Source organism: Protopterus annectens, chromosome 1.part2, assembly GCF_019279795.1.
Source record: "Protopterus annectens isolate FY-2018-M chromosome 1.part2, PAN1.0, whole genome shotgun sequence".
Taxonomy (NCBI): domain Eukaryota; kingdom Metazoa; phylum Chordata; order Ceratodontiformes; family Protopteridae; genus Protopterus; species Protopterus annectens.
The window spans coordinates 258271449-258293024 of NC_056727.1; the positions used below are offsets into that span (position 1 = coordinate 258271449).

General features: G+C 39.9%; 1 protein-coding gene across 1 annotated transcript in view; it reads right to left on the bottom strand.

Moving 5' to 3' along the window:
- PPP3R1 (protein phosphatase 3 regulatory subunit B, alpha) overlaps positions 1-21576 on the bottom strand; it is a 715388-nt gene that overhangs the window by 295701 nt on the left and 398111 nt on the right. The window contains exon 4 of the mRNA XM_044055966.1: positions 6996-7055. Within this exon, the coding sequence (XP_043911901.1) occupies positions 6996-7055 (60 nt within the window). The remainder of the gene's footprint in view (positions 1-6995; positions 7056-21576) is intronic.

Below are 21576 nucleotides of genomic sequence, written 5' to 3' on the forward strand. Positions count from 1 at the left end.
AGGACCGACAACAGTGTCTCACCCTTGCCCACTACGTGGGCTCCAACAGTCACAGAGGAAGTGGATAACCCCTTAGTCCATAGTGGCTTGTAGGTGCTATACCTGAGCCATCTACCTGCAGCTAAGTTGCCAGCCTGCTGTGGCGGCAAAGGCTGCTTGCTTAACTTTTTCTTTTTGTGGATGGAAGAAGGATCAAGCCTTGGACTGGCAGCTTGTTCCATGGTCAAGCCGAAAATGGTGTCTCTTTCCTGGGGAAGCCAAGCAGCAAATGCAGGTAAAACTACCAGTCCACAAAAGTTACTTTTTTTTTTTTTTTTTTTTAAATTAAATTTAGAACATAAACAATTTTTCCACAGAAAATATGTTTTCCCTTACTGTACATTACTTTTAAACTGACAGAAAAAAATGAGTGTTCCATTTAAAAGTACATTACAGTCTCGAGACAGTCTGGAAAACATAACACTCCTAGCTTTAAAATAACTTTCCCCGAGGAGAAAAATAATAGATCATCAAAAAAAATTAAGAAAACTGAAGTTTTTTCCCCCCAAAGAGAATTTATCTGCCCAGCAAAGGAAAGCACAAGTCAACTGTCAATCCTCAAAAGCCTCAGAGGAGCGTACTCTTCCATGACAGTAAAGCTGTGAAGGGCTTCACATCCAAATGTGTTTTTTTAGTCAGCTCAGCCTCAAGCTGCATGCCAATCTGGGCACATTTAAAGCGCACAAACTTTGGAAGCTGGCTGGCTGTTATATCCTTGGCAGAATTCATCCCATATAGCCAAGGCTACTGCAGCAGAGATCAACGTAATTAACATCTATTATCATCTTGCATTTACTTGTAAAATATTCTGTTAACTGCTTCTATAAGCATTCAAACACTCATGCTGAGCCTCACCACGGTCATAAAGTACAGTTTTGTACCTACCATAAATGTAGATGTTCGAGTGCTAATACAGCTGCAGTAATCACAGATGGGTTTTCTGCCATCATGCGGTCCCTCGGTCGGCCGAATTCCAAAGTCTTGGTCCGGCGTCGGTTGTCGTCGCTTTCTCTTCTGACGTCAGTGAGGCCAGAGTATATAAGACACAGCCGACGCCATGTTCTTCAGTCTTTCTTGCCCCAGATGTCAGGTGCCCCCAGAAGGAAGGCAATACCTAAATAATGCTTATATACATATACAAGCAATGCAATATAATCCAAAATCAGTGGTAGCAAGCAAATAAAACATAGCAGGATAACCCAGTCAGGTAGTATGAAGAGGTTGTTAGGCCCCATGCCTTTACCAAGTGGGGAAGGAGGGAGGGAAACCTGTACTGCAGCTGTATTAGCACTCTAACATCTACATTTATGGTAGGTACAAAACTGTACTATGTTCATCGTGCATACAGCTGCAGTAATCACAGATGGGTAGAGTCTCAAAGCTATGCACAGGGTGGTAGGTACTAGGAGAAACTGGGTTGAGCCAGAATGCCCTGCAAAACAGCAGTGGCAAAGCCTGCTCTTGTTCTGGAATATAAAGGCAGATGGTAGTGTTTTGTGAAGGTATGTACAGAACTCCAAGTGGCTGCCTCCAAAATATCTTTAGTAGGAACTCCTCTGAGGAAGGCTGTAGAGGTAGCTGTGGCCCTGGTGGAGTGTGATCGGATACCTGTAGGAACAGATTTCCCATGATAGGAGTAACAAAACCGTATGCAGTGGCCTATCCACTTTGAAACAGTCTGTTTTGTAACTGGTTTCCCTTGAGCCCCTACAGCATAGGACACAAAGAGTTGTTCTGATTTCCTGAAGGACTTTGTTCTGTTCAAATAATAACAAAGCTGCCTATGGATGTCTAAGGAGTGTAGCAGCCTTTCCCCTTTGTTTTGAGGATTGGGATAAAAGGTAGGTAGGTGTATGGCTTGATTTAAAGCTACCCTGGATACCACTTTAGGCATAAATGATGGGTTGGTACGAAGGGAAACCCTGTCCTGATGGAAAATGAGAAAGGGCTGCACCGCCATGAGGGCCTGTAGTTCAGAAACCCTACGAGCTGAAGTGATGGCCAGAAGGAAGGCTGTCTTCCAGGACAAATAATGCAAATCTGTTGAGGCAGCTGGTTCAAAAGGAGGCAATGTTAATTTTTCTAGTATGTAATTAAGATCCCAGGCTGGTATTGGTTGTTTCCTTGGTGGTCTTATATTCTTAGCCCCTCTGAGGAACTGTCGTAAGAGTGGGTGAGAAAATAAGGGAGGATCCGTGTTGAATTCTGCAGAAATGGCTGAGGCATGGATTTTTATGGAAGAAAAAGAAAGTCCACTGTTCAATAGCTCCGCTAGGTACTGTAATACCTGAAGCAAGTTCAGTTTTCTATGGTCCTGGCCTCTTTTCTCATTCCAAGAGCAAAACCGCTTCCATTTTGCGGAGTAAGCTTTTCTAGTAGCTGGCCTTCTGGCTTCCAAAATGACATCCTGCACCTCCTTGGAGAGTAGGGTCTGTTGAGGTGTTAAGGAATTTTCCATGCAGCGAGATTGAGTGTTTTCAGCTGACTGTGAAGAGTTTTGTAGCTGTGCTGAGTCAGCAGAAGAGGCATTAGAGGCAGGGACCAGGGAGGAGTATGTGTTAGGCTCCTCAGGAGTGGGTACCAGTGTTGCCTTGGCCAATCTGGAGCAATCAGTATCATCTTCGGTTTGTCTGTTCTTGCTTTCAAAAGCACCTTGGGCAGAAGAGGCAGAGGTGGGAATGTGTAAACTGTCCATGCTGTCCAACTGAATGAAAGGGCGTCCACTCTCCAGGCCTTTGGGAGAAAGGTCTTTGAACAAAACTTTTCCAATTGAGGATTCCTGTGGGAGGCAAAAAGATCTATGTCTGGCCTCCCCCATGCTTGGATTATTTCTGCAAACACTTGTGGATGTAACTTCCATTTGTGTGGATCTGTCATTTTTCTGCTTAGATTGTCTGCCAGTGTGTTTTCCAATCCTGGCAAGTACTGTGCTTGAAGTTCGATTTGTCTTTCCAGAGCCAAGTTCCAAAGAGTCATGGCTAGTCTGCACAAGGGGTATGAATGTGTTCCTCCTTGTTTGTTTATGTACCACATTACTGTGGTGTTGTCTGTTCTTATCAGTAATTGTCCTGGATGCAGGAAGTCCTTGAAAGCTGTAATTGCATTTATTACTGCTAGCATTTCTTTTTGATTGATGTGAAGGTGCTTTTCTTTTTGGGACCATTTGCCCTGAATGCACCTGTCCATCATGTGCGCCCCCCAGGCGTAGTCTGAGGCGTCTGTGGTTATGAATTGCTTTGCTTGAGGCTTGCAGAATGGGAGGCCTGTGTTTGCTTGACATGCTTGGGCCCACCATAGAAATTCCTTTTGCAAACATGGAATTATTGGTATTATTGTTTCCAAACTGTGACTGTGTTGAGACCATAGGTTTTTTAGGTACCATTGAAGTTTCCTCATATGCAGCTTTGCAAATGGGGTTAAAAGAATGCAAGATGCCATGAATCCCAGAGCCTGCAGGATTTTCCATGCAGTAAGCCTGGTACTTTTTGCTAGTATTTTGAAGTACTGAGATAGTTGCCCCTGTTGTCCCTATATGTATATAAGCATTATTTAGGTATTGCCTTCCTTCTGGGGGCACCTGACATCTGGGGCAAGAAAGGTAGGCCATCTGGGTGTTTGTGTCCAAGTTGGCACCCAGGAAAGTTATTTTCTGAGATGGTGTTAGCCTTGATTTCTCTTTGTTGATTGTATATCCCAGAGAAAGCAGTAACCGTGTCACATATGCCAGATGTTCCAGAAGTACGTTCTTGCTGTCCGCTTGGATCAGGCAGTCATCCAGATGAGGGTAAATTTGTATCCCTTGAAGTCTGCAGTAGGCAATCACTGATGCCAGGCACTTTGTGAATACTCTGGGCGCAGTAGAGAAGCCAAAGGGCAATGCAGAGAATTGATAGTGGATTGAACCTGCAAGAAATCTGAGGTATCTTCTGCAGCTTTGTCTGATTGGGACATGCAGGTATGCCTCCTTGAAGTCCAATGTTACCAGCCAAAACTCCTTGCCCAGCATGGGAAGAAGCTGCTGTAATGTGAGCATCTTGAATTTTGGTACGAGTAGAAATGTGTTTAGGATGGATAAGACCAAAATGGGTCTCCAGTCGGTTCCTTTCCTTGGTACCAGAAAAAGTCTTGAATAAAAACCTTGACCTTGTTGGTGAGTAGGTACCTCTTGAATAGCGCTCATGCTTATGAGCTTTGAAATTTGCAGTTGTGCCTCTGCCCTTTGATTTTATGGCAGGTTTGGCATGCCTCTCATTTTTGGAAGAGTGTGAAATTGAAATTTGTAGCCTCTGTTTATAATGTCCAGGATCCATTTGTCTGTTGTGACAATATGCCAATTGCTTGCAAATAATGCTAGTTTCCCTCCCAAAGGTGCTGCCAACGGAGACATGCTTGGCATGGAAATGAGGGAGTCATTGGGTTTGCTTCCTGTATTGTTGTGCACTGTCTTCGCCACCTCTTGGTGCTGGAGTTTGCCATTGTCGGCCTCTATATGATCCTTGTGATTGCCCTCTGCCCCTTGCGCCTGTATCTACCTCTTTGGGGCTTGTCAGTGGCTGGAAAGGACCAGTTTTTTGAAGGCCAATTTCTGCTAAAACGTGGTGGTTGGACCTGTAAGAAAGCTTTGACAGTTTGCATAGATTTGGCTTTTTCTTCCATTTTCCGTAGTATCTCCTCAGCATTAGTACCAAACAGCACATCCTTTTGTAAAGGAGCACTAGAAGTTTAGCTTTCACATGATCAGGTAAATTTTGTTCCCTAAGCCAGGCATGTCTGCGAATGACTGATCCTGTAGCTGCTGCTCTACTTGAGGCCTCTAGGGCATCATAACCACATTTGTAAGGTGTATTTACCCACTTGTTCTGCACTATGCATCATATCCTGCAACTCCTTTAAATCTGGTTGTTCAGGTTGAGACATTTTGTTCCTTAATTGTGATAACAGGAACTGTTGATATTTAAGCATATGAAACTGACAATTTAAAGCCCTCATGGCTAGGGTGGCTGAGGTATATACCTTTTTACCCCATCTTTCTAAAGATCTTGATTCCCTTTCTGCAGGAAGTGGATTTTTGGCAGTGGAGGCCTTCAATCCCTTGGGGCCTTGTGAAATGGTTTCAGGGTCAGCATTATGGCGTTTGAAGAGAAATTGGTGAGAGCTGTGTACTCTGTAATACCTATCAGGTTTGACTGGTGCAGGAGGCAGAGAATCCGGGTTAAGACAAGCCTCCGAATAGACATCATCCAGTATGTCCAAAACAGGGGGTATAGCCAGAGGTCTGTGTTGAGGTAACAAAAGAAATTCCCCAAGTCTTTTCTTGGAATCTGAAAAGTCTTGGCCTTCCCAATGGAAGTGTTCCCTCAAGGTGTGTAAGGTTTCCCCAAAGGAAAATTCCTCAGGAGGGGATACAGACTGAATGGACTGTTCTGCATCCGAATCCTCAAAGGGAGAGTAAGTGTTCCTCTGCATCAGAATGTTCTGATAAAATGGATCCCTGATCAGAAGAGGGAGAATCTTCCTCCACTCTGGGTCTCTTGTCTGGAGGGGGTTGAGAACCTCTGATAAGAGTAATTAAATCCTCAACCATTTTAAGCATCTGTTTTTTAGGCATGGGACCTGGAGATGGGCCCTGTGCAATAGGCCTCGTGGGATACCTGGCTGCTTTGGATTTAGTAAAGGCCTTAATTGAAAAAGAAGATGAGGGCCTAAATACACCATGGGTGGAGGTGGACCTGTCCACATTAGTAGGCTCAACATTAGCAGAGGCTTCGGTTGTAGTCTGGGGGAAAGGGCCGAGGACCCAGCGGTCTCGGGTACAGAGGACACCACCAAAGGAGTGTCATCGGTAGTCAGGGACTGCAAAGGCGTCTCGCTGAGAACCGGACCACGTGTAGCCTGTTTTGGCGTGGTGTCGGCGGGGACCGCGGGCCTCGTGTGTTGGTCCTTTTCCTTGCGTTTTTTTAACAAAACGGTAGTCGGAGTGTGCGACGACATCTTATAATCAAAAGCTTTACCAAAGTAGTGCTGGGCGAACTCCGCCCGACGCTTAATAGTGCGTTTATTGAAGGTAGCGCAAAAGCAACAGCCCGAGACGGTGTGGTCTGGGCCCAAACAAGGTATGCAGAGGGAATGGAAATCCTTATGCGGTATTTGCTTCCCACAGGAAATACAATTATTAACTTTTTCTGACATCGGTCTGAGGCAAGAAAAGTTTCCCCAACGGGGTACTTAGCTTTAATGAAGACTTCGGTTTCCAAAATATTCTTAATTCAGGAGCTGGCCGACCGGCACTTGCGAACTGCTTCTGCTTCGGGCACCGCGCGGCAAAAAAGACTGAAGAACATGGCGTCGGCTGTGTCTTATATACTCTGGCCTCACTGACGTCAGAAGAGAAAGCGACGACAACCGACGCCGGACCAAGACTTTGGAATTTGGCCGACCGAGGGACCGCCTGACGGCAGAAAACCCATCTGTAATTACTGCAGCTGTATGCACGATGAACATCCTGCCACACACACCCAACATGCTATATCTTCTTTAGACTAAATATTTATGCAAACTGCAGACCTATTTGTCATTCACATACAGTAACAGTATACCACTGCTGCACAGTGCTTACACCTACATAACGAATATGTAGGATATGTGGGGTTAATAAAAATTAAAGCTGATTATCAAGGAAGGTTCCCCAGGTCCAGGCCAAACTTCCAGTGTACAAATAGTACCTAACTCAAATTTCCCTGTATTGGGATTTACCCACTCAGCAAAATGCAATTAAATTGTCAAATGACCAAGACATAAACAATAGAACAACATGGATTCAAAGTCAGTGTTGCGGTACTATGGGATGATTCATCTTAGCAGCTTCTTGAACAACTACATAAGCAGTACAATGTTGTATAATGTGTTTTATTTACTACAACATATAGCTTAAAAGGGGCACTAAAAAGAATACTTACACCTCAATTTTTGTTCTTTGTCTCCTTTGACACTGAACTGTGAAACTCCTTCTATAAATTCTGTAAAACAGTCAAAAATAAAAAGGTGGTCAAAATAGCTTACAGCTTTTACTGGAACATGTACTTAAAACAGCAGCAGGCAAAATTCAAAATTTAAGATATGTATCTCATACTTGTCACTAATGAAACCGCCTTCACTTTTTTTTAAACCTGGGAAGCTGGTCCTTTTCTATTTTCAAGAAATGATGTAATATTCCCTGCCTTGCTCCTTTAGCATTATATGACACAATCAAATCTAAAAAAGTGTACATGAAATGTTACAAAAACTGAAGTCCATACTGATATACACATGTGCACACAAATATAAAAACTTGCACACAGCTACAGAAACACTGGTGCTCATGGGAAGAAAATGAACCAAGAACAGCACTGTTACAATACAACAAGTCACATTTGTTGGGATAAACAGAGATGGTTAAATTCTAAAGAAAAAAAAAACGGGGCCATCAATTGGGCAAGACTGAATGAAATTGCTTGATATTTTTGTCAATGTAAACGTTGACTGAGTCACTGTCACCATGCTCTGCATTAACTTGCATGCAGAATTTTGCTGTTGTAAAGCTATGGGTTGTAATTTTAGGAATTTTTTTATGCATACATCTTCACACAGTAAGATGTGCGTGTCCAACATTAGCATTTTTTTCTTGTGTATCTGATTATTTGGTTTGCTTCATTTTAAATGCATTTAAGAAAGAAAAATGCATACATTAATAATTTAAACAAGAAATAATTATATATAAAATATACTGTACATGCATGAAAAGAAAATTAAAAAGTCAAATAACGATTCAACAAATATATTCCCTATGATCAAAACCTGCAGTAACTTTACAAAATTAACTTAAATAATCTTTTTGAACTAAACTATAGAAGTAGTATCATTATTTAAACAAGTATTTATTAAAGAAAGAACTTTCTCCCCCCAGATTTCTTGTATCACGTTCATGGAATTTCTTTTTTACTAAACTACCTTTTTCTATACATTAGCTCAATTCTGTGAGGTGCAAAAAAATCTATGGATACATTTCCAAGAAAAAAATTCTCCATTTAAGAGAAGTTGTCTGTTTGAAGATAATAAAACTGTTTTCTTGTCCTCTTCATTTGGAGTTTTTCCTGTCCTCTTCATTTGGAGGTGTTTTTATTAATAAGCTTAAAATAGTCAAAATAATTTTCATTGTAATTTTTTGTTTCTTTTTTGACTACTTTATATAATTTGGATAAAAGACCCTTTCCAATTATTTTTTGCTGTAGCAAAAATAAGAAATTAAAATAATTTAGGAACAGAGCTTCTTTACCTTTGGTTGCATTAATATAATTTTACTTTCCACAAATAATCCGCTCTTTTGTACATCTAACCATGTCATTACCTAAATCATATTAATCTATTATATAATCAACATAATGCAGTTTTTCATTCATCAACAACTGAAACCAATATATCATTTTTTTTCTTTAAATGTAATCACTGTTGACAACTCTGAAGCTGAAATATTCTTCTAGGTATACACTGTAGGAAAGAGAAGAAAAATCCATGCTTTATATGTGGGATTTCTATAAATAAAATGTCTAAAAGTACTTAATATACTATAAATTTACTGTCTGGTGGTTTCTCTCTCTACAACATTTTTTTTACCAACCATAGGAAAAAACGCTATTTGATATTAAACAGTCATTAGGATGCAATGAATGATTAGATTTTAAGCAGAGCTCCTTGAAATTCTTTCCATTTAGCAGTGTAATCGGTATTCAACAACAAAGATGTTGTTTTAATAGTTGATGATAGGGAATAAAGTTCTAAATCAGGTACACCAATCCCTCAAGGAGACCAAATCTCTAATATGATGATTTAAAGCTATTCTGGGTCTGTTGGGATACAAATAAAATTCAGGATTAACAAACTGAATTATTTTATACAATTTTTTAGAGGAGGTAAAGATAATGATTGTATTACATATACAGTTTTTGGTAGAATGATTATTTCAATTTTAGTGAGTCTCTCATCCATAGGAAAAAAAGTTTATAACATTACAATGGCGAGACTATTATTACAGTTAAGGTAGGTTTATTATATCATTAATATCAGTTATAATTATCCCCGAGTATTTTATTTTTTTCTCTTGAACTAAATAATATAATTATCAATATTAGAATTTGTGGGTAATATTTTTGTTTTATTATTGAAACAGTCCATAGTTTTTTCTGAAACAATTCCATTTCCTCAAATACAGGAGAAAGTGATCTATTATTTCCATTTAAGGTCAACGGAATGTCATCAGCAAATAACATTTTAGATATCAATTCAAAATTATCTCTATACCATTAATATTTGGATTTGATCTTACAAGGTTAGCAAATAGTTCCATAATTTGAGTAAACAGTAGAGGTGACAGAGGAAACCCTTGTTTGGTTCCTTTGGAAATCTGGATGGACTCTGATGTATATGTACCTATTTTAAGATCAGCACAACTATCATAAAAAAATAATAAGATGTGTAAAATTGCTAGAAAAAATGTATTCCTCTAATACTAAGAAATATGTCCAATTAACAGAATCAAAGGCACTATCTATATCTAAGCTGATTGTTAAAATATCTTATTTACATAATCAGTTATTATTTTATTATAAACATTTCTATTTAATATAAAACCAGTTTGATCCTCATTTGTCAAAGACAGTAGATAATGTTAAAATATCTTATTTACATAATCAGTTATCATTCTTTTATTATAAACATTTCTATTTAATATAAAACCAGTTTGATCCTCATTTGTCAAAGACGGTAGGATACTGCTTTAATCTGTTAGCAAGAATCACCATGAATATTTTATAATCTATATTTAAGAGAGAGACTGGTCTATAAGAAGAACATGCAGTAGGGTCTTTTATCAACTTTTAAGATCAGAGAAACAAGGGTATATTTCCAGGATGGAAGAAAACCAACTAAAAGTTTAGTTAAAGATCTTCAACTAAAAAACTCTAAGACTGTGGCATCTTTGAGCATTAGTTTATAGAGTTCAGGGATACCATCATTACCAGGAGTTTTATTAGGTTTGAGTTTGGTAATTTGAGCTTGTAGTTCAGACACTGAAATAGGTTCATCAATTGTTTTCATTTGCTCATAAGATAGTTTATTTTTTTGTATCACCAAAATACAGACTGAAGCATTCTGACCATCCAAAACTTGAACAGAAAAATAAATAAAAACACTCCAGGTAAACCACAGATTCCAATGACTTTACTGTGAAACAAAAACAGATTAAGCCCTTTCGTCCTTTAAAAACTAGGGCTTCCTCAGAATCGAGCATTTCTGCTCCCAAACCTTTTTTATATCATGCAAGGAAACCAATTTAATTAATTACCCAAGTGAATTAAAATAACAGTACCACATTTGAAACACTAAGACGTTAACCTTTTCTTACTGTAGCAATAAAATAAAAAACAACAATATATAAATAAACAGAAATAAAACCAACCTAAAACTCTCTAAAAATGCTCTTACTATTAAAACCATCTTATAAAACACAATATATAGTGGCTTTCTTATTTAGTATGGATTGCAAAGAAATATGTTCATTAATCACAGGAGGGTAAGATGCTTGTAATTTCAGCTGCCATCTGCCTTCTCTCTCCTAGAAAACTTCAGCACTCTCATCCTTCCTAGGATTTGCCTTAATATGATCCAAAATAGCAAATTTAAATTTCTGAAGCCTAGAGCATAATGTAGAATGTTTAAATAGTGCACTGTTTTTTTTATTTTTTCCTTTGTGATAAGGATGTTCATAAATTCTCATTCTCAAAGCCAGTTCAGTTTTGCCCACATAAAAAGCTGGAAAGGTGGAACATTTTGCCAAGTAGATCACTTTGCAGATCTGTCAATTGCCATTTAAAAAGTTATTTTTGACAGTGTTCTATTCTCTAAAGTAATATATGTGGATTCTGGAATGTACTTTCTTGTTCTCCACATTCCACTCATTTCTCTCAAAACTCTCCTTAAGACTTAATTCTGTCTTAAAAATAAAGCACGGTTCTGACCCTAAAAATTGATACAACTCCGGACTTATTTTTAAAGTATTCCAGTTCTTCTTCACAACAGAAATTATGTCCTCAGATCGAATCCCATATTCAACAATAAAACCTCTCTCATAATTTCTGTTGTTAATTATAGTGTTGCCATTCCCAGTCAGACCCATATCTAAAAGAGGGTTGATATCTGTTACCCCATTGGTTATACACATAGTTGACTAAGTCTTGAATTATTTTAATGGGGTAACCTCTTGTTAAAAACATTTTTCTTACCTTTTCTAACTCTTCCAACAGCTCTTCTTTGTGGGAGGTCATCCTGGCCACTCTAATGAGCTGTCCTTTTACAATGCTCTTTCTTTGTTTGAACAGATGACAACTTGTATAAATAAGAGTTACTAAAAGTCTATACACATTAGACTTAAAACCTCAGTCAGTATGTCCGACCAAGACACCTAAAAAATTTATTTTACATTTACCATACGTGTGGGTGAACTTTAAAAATACAGAAACAGTGTTTAAATGACCCATAAATTCCTGGATTTGTTCCTCATTCCCACTCCATAAAATAAATACATCATCCAGGAATCTACTATATAATTTAATATATTTAAAACCACTATGGAAAATGTGCGTGGTTTCCCAGTCTAAAAATACTAAATTGGCGTATAACAGGGCACAAGATGCCCCCATAACAGCTCCCTTATTTTGTTTAAATAGTTCACCCTCAAAGAATATATAGTTATAATCTAATACAATGGCCATCAAATCGTACAAAAGCATAATTCTGGCATTATTAAAATCCGTGCAAATGTTAATGCTCCTAAAAAAAATGTTCCAAACTTTCATCCTTGGGAATCAAAGTAAAAAGATCCACTACATCACAGGTTAAAAATATATCATTCTTGTTCCATACATATTTTTTAACTTGCCTAAAAAGTCCCATGAATCCACTAGGAGTTGGGGGACTTTACTGTAAACAAATTTTAACCAATTGTCTATACATACCCTGATGAGCTAAGTTTTGGAACCAGTTGATGCTACAACAGGTCGAAAAAGGGGGATGTTGAACATTTTTGTCCACTTTAGGGATACAGAACATTGTTGTAACAGTTGGGTTAGTTACTTACAATTATAAATGCCACTTGAAATCATTCCCTCTAAAAATAATATTCTTCTAAAAATGACTCTCTCCTTTGTAACTAATTTGCACCTCATTAATTTAAACACTGGAATATGTCACCTAATCTCTCAGAATGTCAAGTATGTCTTTACTATATTCCACAGACCTGTAGATAACAATACATCCCCTTTTGTCAGGTTTCATTACACGAACTGTCATTCTTAATGTTATCACACTACACTTGCAAATTATATACATACATATATATATATATATACATATATACATATATATATATATATATATATATATATATATATATATATATATACATACATACGTATATCTCTTCAGAAATGTTTTTTTCTAATACGTTTAAAATGGGATGTGTAGGGGGGATTAAACACACTTTTCTTCTTTATTCTTCTCCCGGACAGTCCCTCTTGTTTGTCTTTAAAAAAAGACTGCTAAGTTTTCTGATAAATAATTTGGTTTCAAACTGTCAAATTAAAATTGTGAGTGGGTACAAAATTTAACCCCTTTTGAAAAAGGAAAAAAAGTTCTTTAGTAATGGTTACATCTGTATAATTGTAGATATTAAATCCATCAAAACTATCTACTTACTATTCTTTTTTACCATCCCCTGCCATAAATTCCATCTCGTCCACCCCTTTTGACTGAACGCAGATGGATGGTTGTACCTTCTCTGCCCAGAGTCTCAATAAGGTTGGTTTCATTGCTTTCCTATAATTCGTGTCGTTTGCAAAAAAAAAAAATCCCCTTTGTACCATAATTCTTGTTCATACCAGTTTCTCTCCAATTATACCCCGCATTGGTTTCCTTTTTTGCCCTTTGGTCTAATGTGGATTTAAAATAACCTTGACTCATTTGCGTATTCTCAATTTTATTTCCCTTAATAGGGTAAGCTTTATTATCCGAACATAGTTTCAAATCCCTATCCAATTTCTTGCGTTTTTTCTTAACCACCTCCCCTTCACATCTACTGTCTACTTTCCTAATTAAATTTCAAATCGTCTTTCCACTGGTCAACAATTAAATCATTTGTTATGTCTACATTCAGTTTTTCTACTTCTTTTGTTAACAAATTAGCATTGTTAAAAACAATCTTCCTAATTAAATCCAACCCATGTTGATTAAACATTTCCACTAATTCTCTGTAAATAACTGTCATATTGCAACCCACAAGGAAATTTAAAAATTCGGAGTCCTTGTGGGACTATTTTCAACTGTAAGCATTTACTTAAATAAGTGTTCTCAATATGTAAAGATTTTACTTTGAACAGTTTTTCTCCAAAAGGTAAATCGCATACTTAAGAATCCACTCGTTCAGTACCTTGCGTCACCAGGTTGCAGTTGTCCCTCTGATTATTCCCTAAAGTCAAAATTTCTGGCAAGCACTGAATTAAAATTATCAATTGTATTAATTAGTAACTAGAGTCTGCTTAAGTACAGATCCATCAACAGTTTTTGTAATTTGTGTACTCATGTTACTGTTTATCTTGCCTTCACCACTGCTGTTCTTAAAAGTGGAAGCGATTGTATTAGCTGACAAAGCACATTTTTTCACCCATTCTCCCCACACTGTTGACCATCACAACACTCAGAGGATGGCTCAATGGACTCTGCCCCAGCTGATCTCTCCTGGTTAATTTTTTGTATGGTTTCTTAAAGTCTTAATTACCTCTTTAGGATCAATTAATGTTTTGTGGTGATTAATTTTATTAAAATGATTCCTAAATTCTTTCAATATATCTTCCATTTCCATAACCTTTTTCTTCCTCTTGGGTCACTAGATTTCAATATGTTTAAATGTATTAAGTATTTTTGTTCCAATAGCTAACCTATGCATTGATTTTGGATCAACAGAAAAAAATATTAAGTCTTTCTAAATTAATCAGAGTTTTATGGTACAGCATTTCTAAATACTTAAGTTGAAAAATTTCTTCCATTAGATTAAAATTAGACAACCAGAAAGACAATACTATAATCCCTTGTATCGCACACAATTTTATTCCATTTTTTTTTACTAAATACCAGTTACTAAGTTTATCAAACAGGTATGCTTTTAGTGCATCCCATATATAAATCTCTGAAATTTCTTTACAATTGAATTTAATAAAATACTGAATTTCTTTTATACAAAAATCTTTAAACTCTTTCAGGTTAGTTACATATGTTGGAATTCTTTTGATCTGAATATTAGGTTCATAGGTTCATAGGTTGCAAGTGTCGGGTCAGATACATTCCGAATGGGGCATTGTACTCAATCTGACTAAAATTATTATGGATAGAAATGCATTTAAGATGGCACATTTAACTTATAGATAAGAAAATAAATACTTCCATAAGTTCTAATTTGCAATAAATGATAAACACACATCCTCTATCATGAACTGCCTACTGATTGACATACAGCCAAAAATGTTTACAGGATAAACCATAAATCTACCAATAGTTATTGCAGATACCCAAGAAAACAGAGTTTTGATATTTAATAATCACATGCTTTCAACCCCTTCATTCCCCACATGAAGTCTAAGACTCCTAGCTTGAACAGCTAACTATCCAAGCATTCCCTCCCATTAACTGGCATGTAACCAGTTCCCCTCTGCTACTTACTAAAACAAAATCATTACTATCGACTATGTATATAAAAAAACAATTTGGACCCAAAGGAGCTCAAACACAAAAAGACTCTATATTAATTTTATGTTTTCATAATACTGATCATGAATAAAACAAAAGCAAATTATACCTCGTTCTAATATACTGTATATAAAGACATACTATGTGTCCTAAAAAAATCTATTTCCCCATATAATCATCTCTTGCCATTCAATGCAGTAACAATACCAACTGTGACGTTACAGATAATATCTCACTGAAATGCTACTAAATAAAGTGACATCTGGACAATATCCAACTGGGGATTCACTTCAAAACACTGAAAACGAGAAAACACTGAAAAATTACAGTTTTGTACCTACCATAAATGTAGATGTTCGCGTGTATACCCTGCTGCAGTCATCACACTTGGGTTATCCTGTCGTCAGGCGGTCCAGCAGTCGGCCTGAATTCCAAAGTCTTGGTCTGGCGTTGGTTGCTGTCGCTTCTTCCCTGACGTCAGTGCGGAAGGGGTATATAGGAGGCATCAGACACCACTTTCTTCAGTTTTTCTTGCCCCAGATGTCAGGTGCCCCCCCAAAATGGTGGTCAGTAGACAGAAAGTACAGTTTTGTACCTACCATAAATGTAGATGTCTGAACTGGATAGCATCTGCAGTCATAACTGGGTTGTCCTGTCGTCAGGCAGCCCTTCGGTCGGCCGGATTCCAAAGTCCGGGTCCGGCTTCGGCTGATGTCGCACTTCACCCGACGTCATCTCTGCTGGTCTTCGGGTATAAAGGCATCAGCCGACGCCATTTTCCTCAGTGTTTCTTGCCCCAGATGCCAGTTGCCCTCTTGGAAGGCTAAATTTTGGATAAATGCCAATGTTTCCAAAAAGATAGAAGGCAAACACAAAAAATAAGCATGTATGTACATATATACAAACAAATACACCATAAGAGACTCCCCCTCCCCAGCTAGCTATTAGGAGGATAAATACCCTAGGAGTACCACAGAGGGGAGGAGGGAGGGTAATCCTGACTGCAGATGCTATCCAGTTCGGACATCTACATTTATGGTAGTTACAAAACTGTACTATGTCCTTCATTGATGCATCTGCAGTCATAACAACTGGGTAGAATACCATAGCCAACTAGGGGAGGAGGATGATAAAATTATGGTGTGGTTAGGATCCCTTGCAATACAGCAGTGGCAAACCCTGCTCGGGATCTAGAATATAGAGGTAAATTATAATGCTTGGCAAATGTATGCACGGAGGTCCAAGTAGCCGCCTCAATAATGTCCTTGGTTGCCACTCCTCATAAGAAAGCTGTGGTAGTGGCTGTAGCCCTTGTAGAATGAGGCCTTATGTTCTGTGGAATTGGTTTTCCATGGAAGGAGTAACAAAATCTTATGCAATTTCCTATCCATTTGGAGATTGTCTGTTTGGAAATTGCTTTTCCTTCCCTCCCTGTTGCATAGGCTACCAAAAGCTGGTCAGTTTTTCTGTTACTTTTGGTTCTGTCCAAGTAGTAGCGTAGCTGTCTATGTACGTCCAAGGTATGCAGCATTCTTTCCCCTCTGTTTTGTGGATTGGGAAAGAAGGTAGGTAGGTGGATTGCCTGGTTTAAAGACACTCTGGATACCACCTTAGGCATAAATATAGGATTAGTTCTCATGGACACCCTATCTTTATGGAAGATTAGGAAGGGTTGTACTGCCATTAAGGCCTGTAGTTCCGAAACCCTCCTTGCTGAGGTAATTGCCAGTAGGAAAGCAGTTTTCCATGATAGGTGCTGTAGATCTGCTGTTGCTGCTGGTTCAACGGAGGGAGTGTCAACTTTTCTAGCACAAAGTTCAAGTCCCATGCTGGTAATGGTGGTTTCCTTGGAGGTTTTACATTCTTGATCCCTCTGAGGAACTGCCTGAGTAGAGGATGTGAAAAGACAGGTGGATCAAAGCTGTATTCTGCTGAAATAGCTGATGCATGTATCTTGATGGAGGAATAGGACAGGCCTGTATGTAAAAGCTTTGCCAAATACTCCAGAATGTTTGCAATATCTATATTCGACACATCTTTTCCTCTTTCAGTACTCCAAATGACAAACCTTTTCCATTTTCCTGCATAGTTCCTTCTTGTTGAAGGTCTGCGGGCTTCAAGGATAATGTCTTTAACCCTTTGGGAAAGATCTGGCTTAGTTGCTGCTATGTGATGTTCCAGGCAGTCAGCTGCAAAGTTTTTAGGTTTGGATGCATGATGCTGTAGTTGTTCTGAGTTAACATCAAGGGCATCAGGGGTATTGACCACATTTTCTCCCGAGACATGCTCCTCAGCAGTGGGTACCAGTGTTGTCTTGGCCAGTTCGGAGCTATCAGGATTATCCTTGGACGTTCCTCTTTGATTTTCAGTAATACCTTGTGTATCAAGGGAAGAGGTGGAAATGCATATGCTGTCAGACCTGTCCAGCTGAAGGAAAGAGAATCCACCTTCCATGCAAGTGGGTGGAATGTCCTTGTGCAGAATTTTTTGAGTTGGTGATAGAGGGGAAGCGAATAGATTTGTGGCATTCCCCATTTCTTTGTGATGGTCTTGAAGATGTCTGGGTGTAGCATCCATTCGTGAGCATCCGAGGTGGTTCTGCTTAACATGTCTGCTAGGGTGTTCTCTTTTCCCGGTACAAATATTGCCTGTAACTGGATGTTGTAGCTGAGAGCCAGATTCCAAAGGTCCAAAGTCATTCTGCATAGGGGTATGAATGAGTGCCTCCCTGTTTGTTGATGTACCACATGACTGTGGTGTTGTCTGTCCTTATCAAATGGCCTTCTTTGAGGAATGGTCTGAATTTTTGGATTGCCAGTTTTACTGCCAGCATTTCTTTTGGTTTATGTGCAAGTGCAGCTGGTCCTGAGTCCACAATCCTTGCACGCATTTGTCCAGCATGTGCGCCCCATCCTAGGTCTGAGGCGCCTGTTGTGATGGTTTGGCTTGTTCGAAACTTGTGGAAGGGTAGGCCTGGGTTTGACTGGCATGCTTGGGCCCACCAGAGGAATTCCTGTTTTAGGCATGGGATTAATGGTATTTCTGCTTCTAGGCTGTGCCTGTGTTGAGACCATAAATTCTTTAGGTACCACTGTAGTTTTCTCATATGCAGTCTGGCATGTGGTACCAAGATTATGCATGATGCCATGAAGCCCAAGGCCTGTAGAACTTTTCTTGCTGTTAGTTTGTTCTGTCTTGTTAATGCCAAGAAGTAAAGAGGGAGTTCTTTTTGTTTTACTGTGTCCAATTCCGCGCCCAAGAATGTTCTTGTCTGGGATGGTATCAGCCTTGACTTTTGTAAGTTGACCGTGTATCCCAGGGCTTGTAGCAAGTAAATGACCCTTTGTAAATCTGTTGTCAGCTTGCTTTTGTTGTCCGCTTGTAGCAGGCAGTCGTCCAGGTATGGATAAATTTGGATTCCCTGTAGTCTGCAGTGAGCGATTACTGATGCCAGGCATTTTGTGAATACTCTGGGCGCAGTAGATAAGCCAAAGGGCAATGCTGAGAATTGATAATGCTCTGATCCTGCAAGAAATCTGAGGGATCTTCTGCAATTGGGTCGAATGGGGACGTGCAGGTATGCCTCCTTGAGATCTAGAGTTACCAGCCAACACTCCTTGCCCAGCATGGGAAGAAGTTGCTGTAAGGTCAGCATTTTGAATTTTGGGACAATGATATATGTGTTTAAGATGGACAGGTCGAGAATAGGTCTCCAACTTTTCTCTTTTCTTGGTACTAGGAAGAGTCTGGAGTAGAATCCTTTGCCCTGTTCTGTTATTGGTACTCTTTTCACAGCTCTCATCTTGGATAATTTCGTTATCTGCTGTAGAGCTTCTATCTTTTGATTTGGAGGCAGGTTTGGCATTCCTCTTTACTGGCAAGGTGTGGAAGTGGAACCGGTAGCCTTGGTCTATGGTTTGCAAAATCCACTTGTCTTTTGTGATATAGTGCCAATTTTTCGAAAATAAGGCTAACTTTCCGCCTAATGGTGCTGCTATTTGCTCCCTGGTAGGCGGAGTTAGAGTCAAGTCACTGTGATTGTCCTGTTGCAGTGGCAGTGGTTGTGTCTGTGCCTCTGTTATTACCTTGCCACTGTCGTCCTTTGTAGGCACCTCCTCTAGATTGATTTCTGCCTCTGGATCGTCTGTTTCTGCCCCTTTGGGATCTTGTGGAGTCAGGAAAGGACCAATTTTTGGCAGGCCAGTTCCTGCTAAACCTTGGGGGCTGAACCTGTAAGAAATCTTTAACTGTCTGTACAGATTTTGCCTTTTCTTCCATTTTCTTCATTACCTGCTGGGCAGGTGTACCAAATAAACTGGCCTTATCCATGGGAGCATCTAATAGCTTTGCTTTAACATGATCCGGTAAAACCTGTTCTTTCAGCCATGCATGTCTTCTTATCACTGTGCCAGTCATGGCTGATCTAAATGAAGCCTCCAGTGCATCATAGCCACATTTTAAGGAATGGTTACTAACCTGTTGTATGTTATTTACCATTTCTAATACATATTTCTTGTCTAAAGATTCATCAGAGGATACTTTCTTAGTTAACTGATCAAGCATAAACTCTTGGTATTGGATCATGTGAAACTGACAGTTTAAAGCTCTAGCTGAGAGAGTAGCAGAGGTGTAAACTTTTTCCCCCATCTGTCTAAGGACCTGGATTCCCTTTCTGAAGGAATAGGGTTTTTTGCTGTGGTCGAGGCTACTGCGTTAGGCCCCTGGGAAATAGTTTCGGGGTCTGCCAGTGGGGCCTTGTATAGGTGGTGATGAGTGTCAGGTACCCTGTAATATCTATCAGGTTTGGCAGGGGCAGGAGGTAAAGAATCAGGAGCAGTGCAGACATCATTAAATGCGTCATCCACAACAGGTAAAACAGGAGGTATAGCTAAGGGCCTATGTTGTGGTAAGTGTAGGAAGGTCCTAAGCCTTTTTCTTGAGTCTGAGAAATCTTGTCCCTGCCATTGGAATTGTTCTCTCATGGCATGCAAGGTTTCCCCAAAGGAAAATTCCTCTGGTGGAGAGGCAGCTGGAATGGATTCTTCAGCATCGGAGTCTTCATATGTAGAAAAAGGGTCCTCTGGCTGTTCTGAAATGTCAGAGTCATCCGCAGAAGCCACAGAGGACACTGGCTCGGGGGGCTCTGTCCTAGGTCTCTTTTCAGGGGGCTGAGAGGCCCTGTCTGGGTGAGATTGGGATCCCCTAATTAAGGATATTAAATCTTCTGCCAGAGTAAGCATTTGTGAACTAGAAGTGGGCCTGTGTGAGGGAGGTTTAACAGGCACTGCCTTAGCAGATTTGGCTGCTTTGGCCCTGGCAAAGGCCTTGATAGACATGGCCGCAGGGGGTCTAGCAGCACCACGTGCTGGGGTAGAGACATCCAAAGGGATGGTGTCTGATAAATCAGTAGAAACCACGGTTGTAGGCAAAATTTCTGAGGCCGATTCAGGTAAGGTAGCAGGAGCCTCAGTAGTAGTCATGGATTCGGCTGGAGATTGACCAGTTTTCTCGGTTTCGGCCGAAACCGAGACACTCGCGGCTTGCTTCACCGTGGTTTCGGCCGAAACCGCGGACCGCGAGTGTCGGTCTTTTTCCTTGCGTTTTTTAATAATTTGGGTAGTCGGAGGATCCGACGGCATAATATACGCAAAGTCTGAGCCGAAAAACTGTTCAGCAAACTCCGACCGACGCCTTAGCGTTCGTCGGTTGAAGGAAGCGCAGGCCGAACAGGCTGCTACGTCGTGGTCTGGGCCTAAGCAAGGCAAACAGTAAGAGTGGAAATCTTTATGAGGTATTTGTCTCCCACAAGTTAAACAGTTATTGACTTTCTGACATCGGCTGAGGCAAGAAAGAGTCCCCAACGGGGTACTTAGCTTTTTAGAAGTCTTCGAAGTAGTATTCGGTAGTAGTAATCTCTGGATCTGACCGACCGGCACTTGCGAACAGCTTCTGCTTTGGGCGCCACACGGCAAGAAAGACTGAGGAAAATGGCGTCGGCTGATGCCTTTATACCCGAAGACCAGCAGAGATGACGTCGGGTGAAGTGCGACATCAGCCGAAGCCGGACCCGGACTTTGGAATCCGACCGACCGAAGGGCTGCCTGACAACAGGACAACCCAGTTGTTATGACTGCAGATGCATCCATGAAGGACATCCAATAATAAAAGTTTAGCACAAATAAAACATTCCTCCAGCTATAAGCAAACACAACACAAAGGTAGTATCAGATTGTAAGGCACTGAAAGGTTTTAGTTAGGTCAGAGGGGATGGAGGGAGGGTAACCTGGACTGCAGCAGTGTATACACTCTAACATCTACATTTATGGTAGGTACAAAACTGTACTATGCTCATCGTGTTACCCTGCTGCAGTCATCACACTTGGGTAGAATCCCAAAGCTAAGGATGGAAGGTGGAGTCAAACAGGGTTAGAGGAGGCTAGAAGGCCCTGCAAAACTGCAGTGGTGAATCCAGCTCTAGTCAGAGTAAAGTGGTAAGTGATAGTGTTTGGTGAAGGTGTGTACTGAACTCCAAGTTGCAGCTTCCAAAATATCCTTGGTTGGCAACCCCCTGAGGAAGACTGTAGATGTAGCTGCTGCCCTGGTAGAGTGGGGCCTTATGCTAGCAGGAAAGTACAATTTTGTACCTAACATAAATGTAGATGTTAGAGTGCTAATACAGCTGCAGTCATAACAGATGGGTTATCCTGTCGT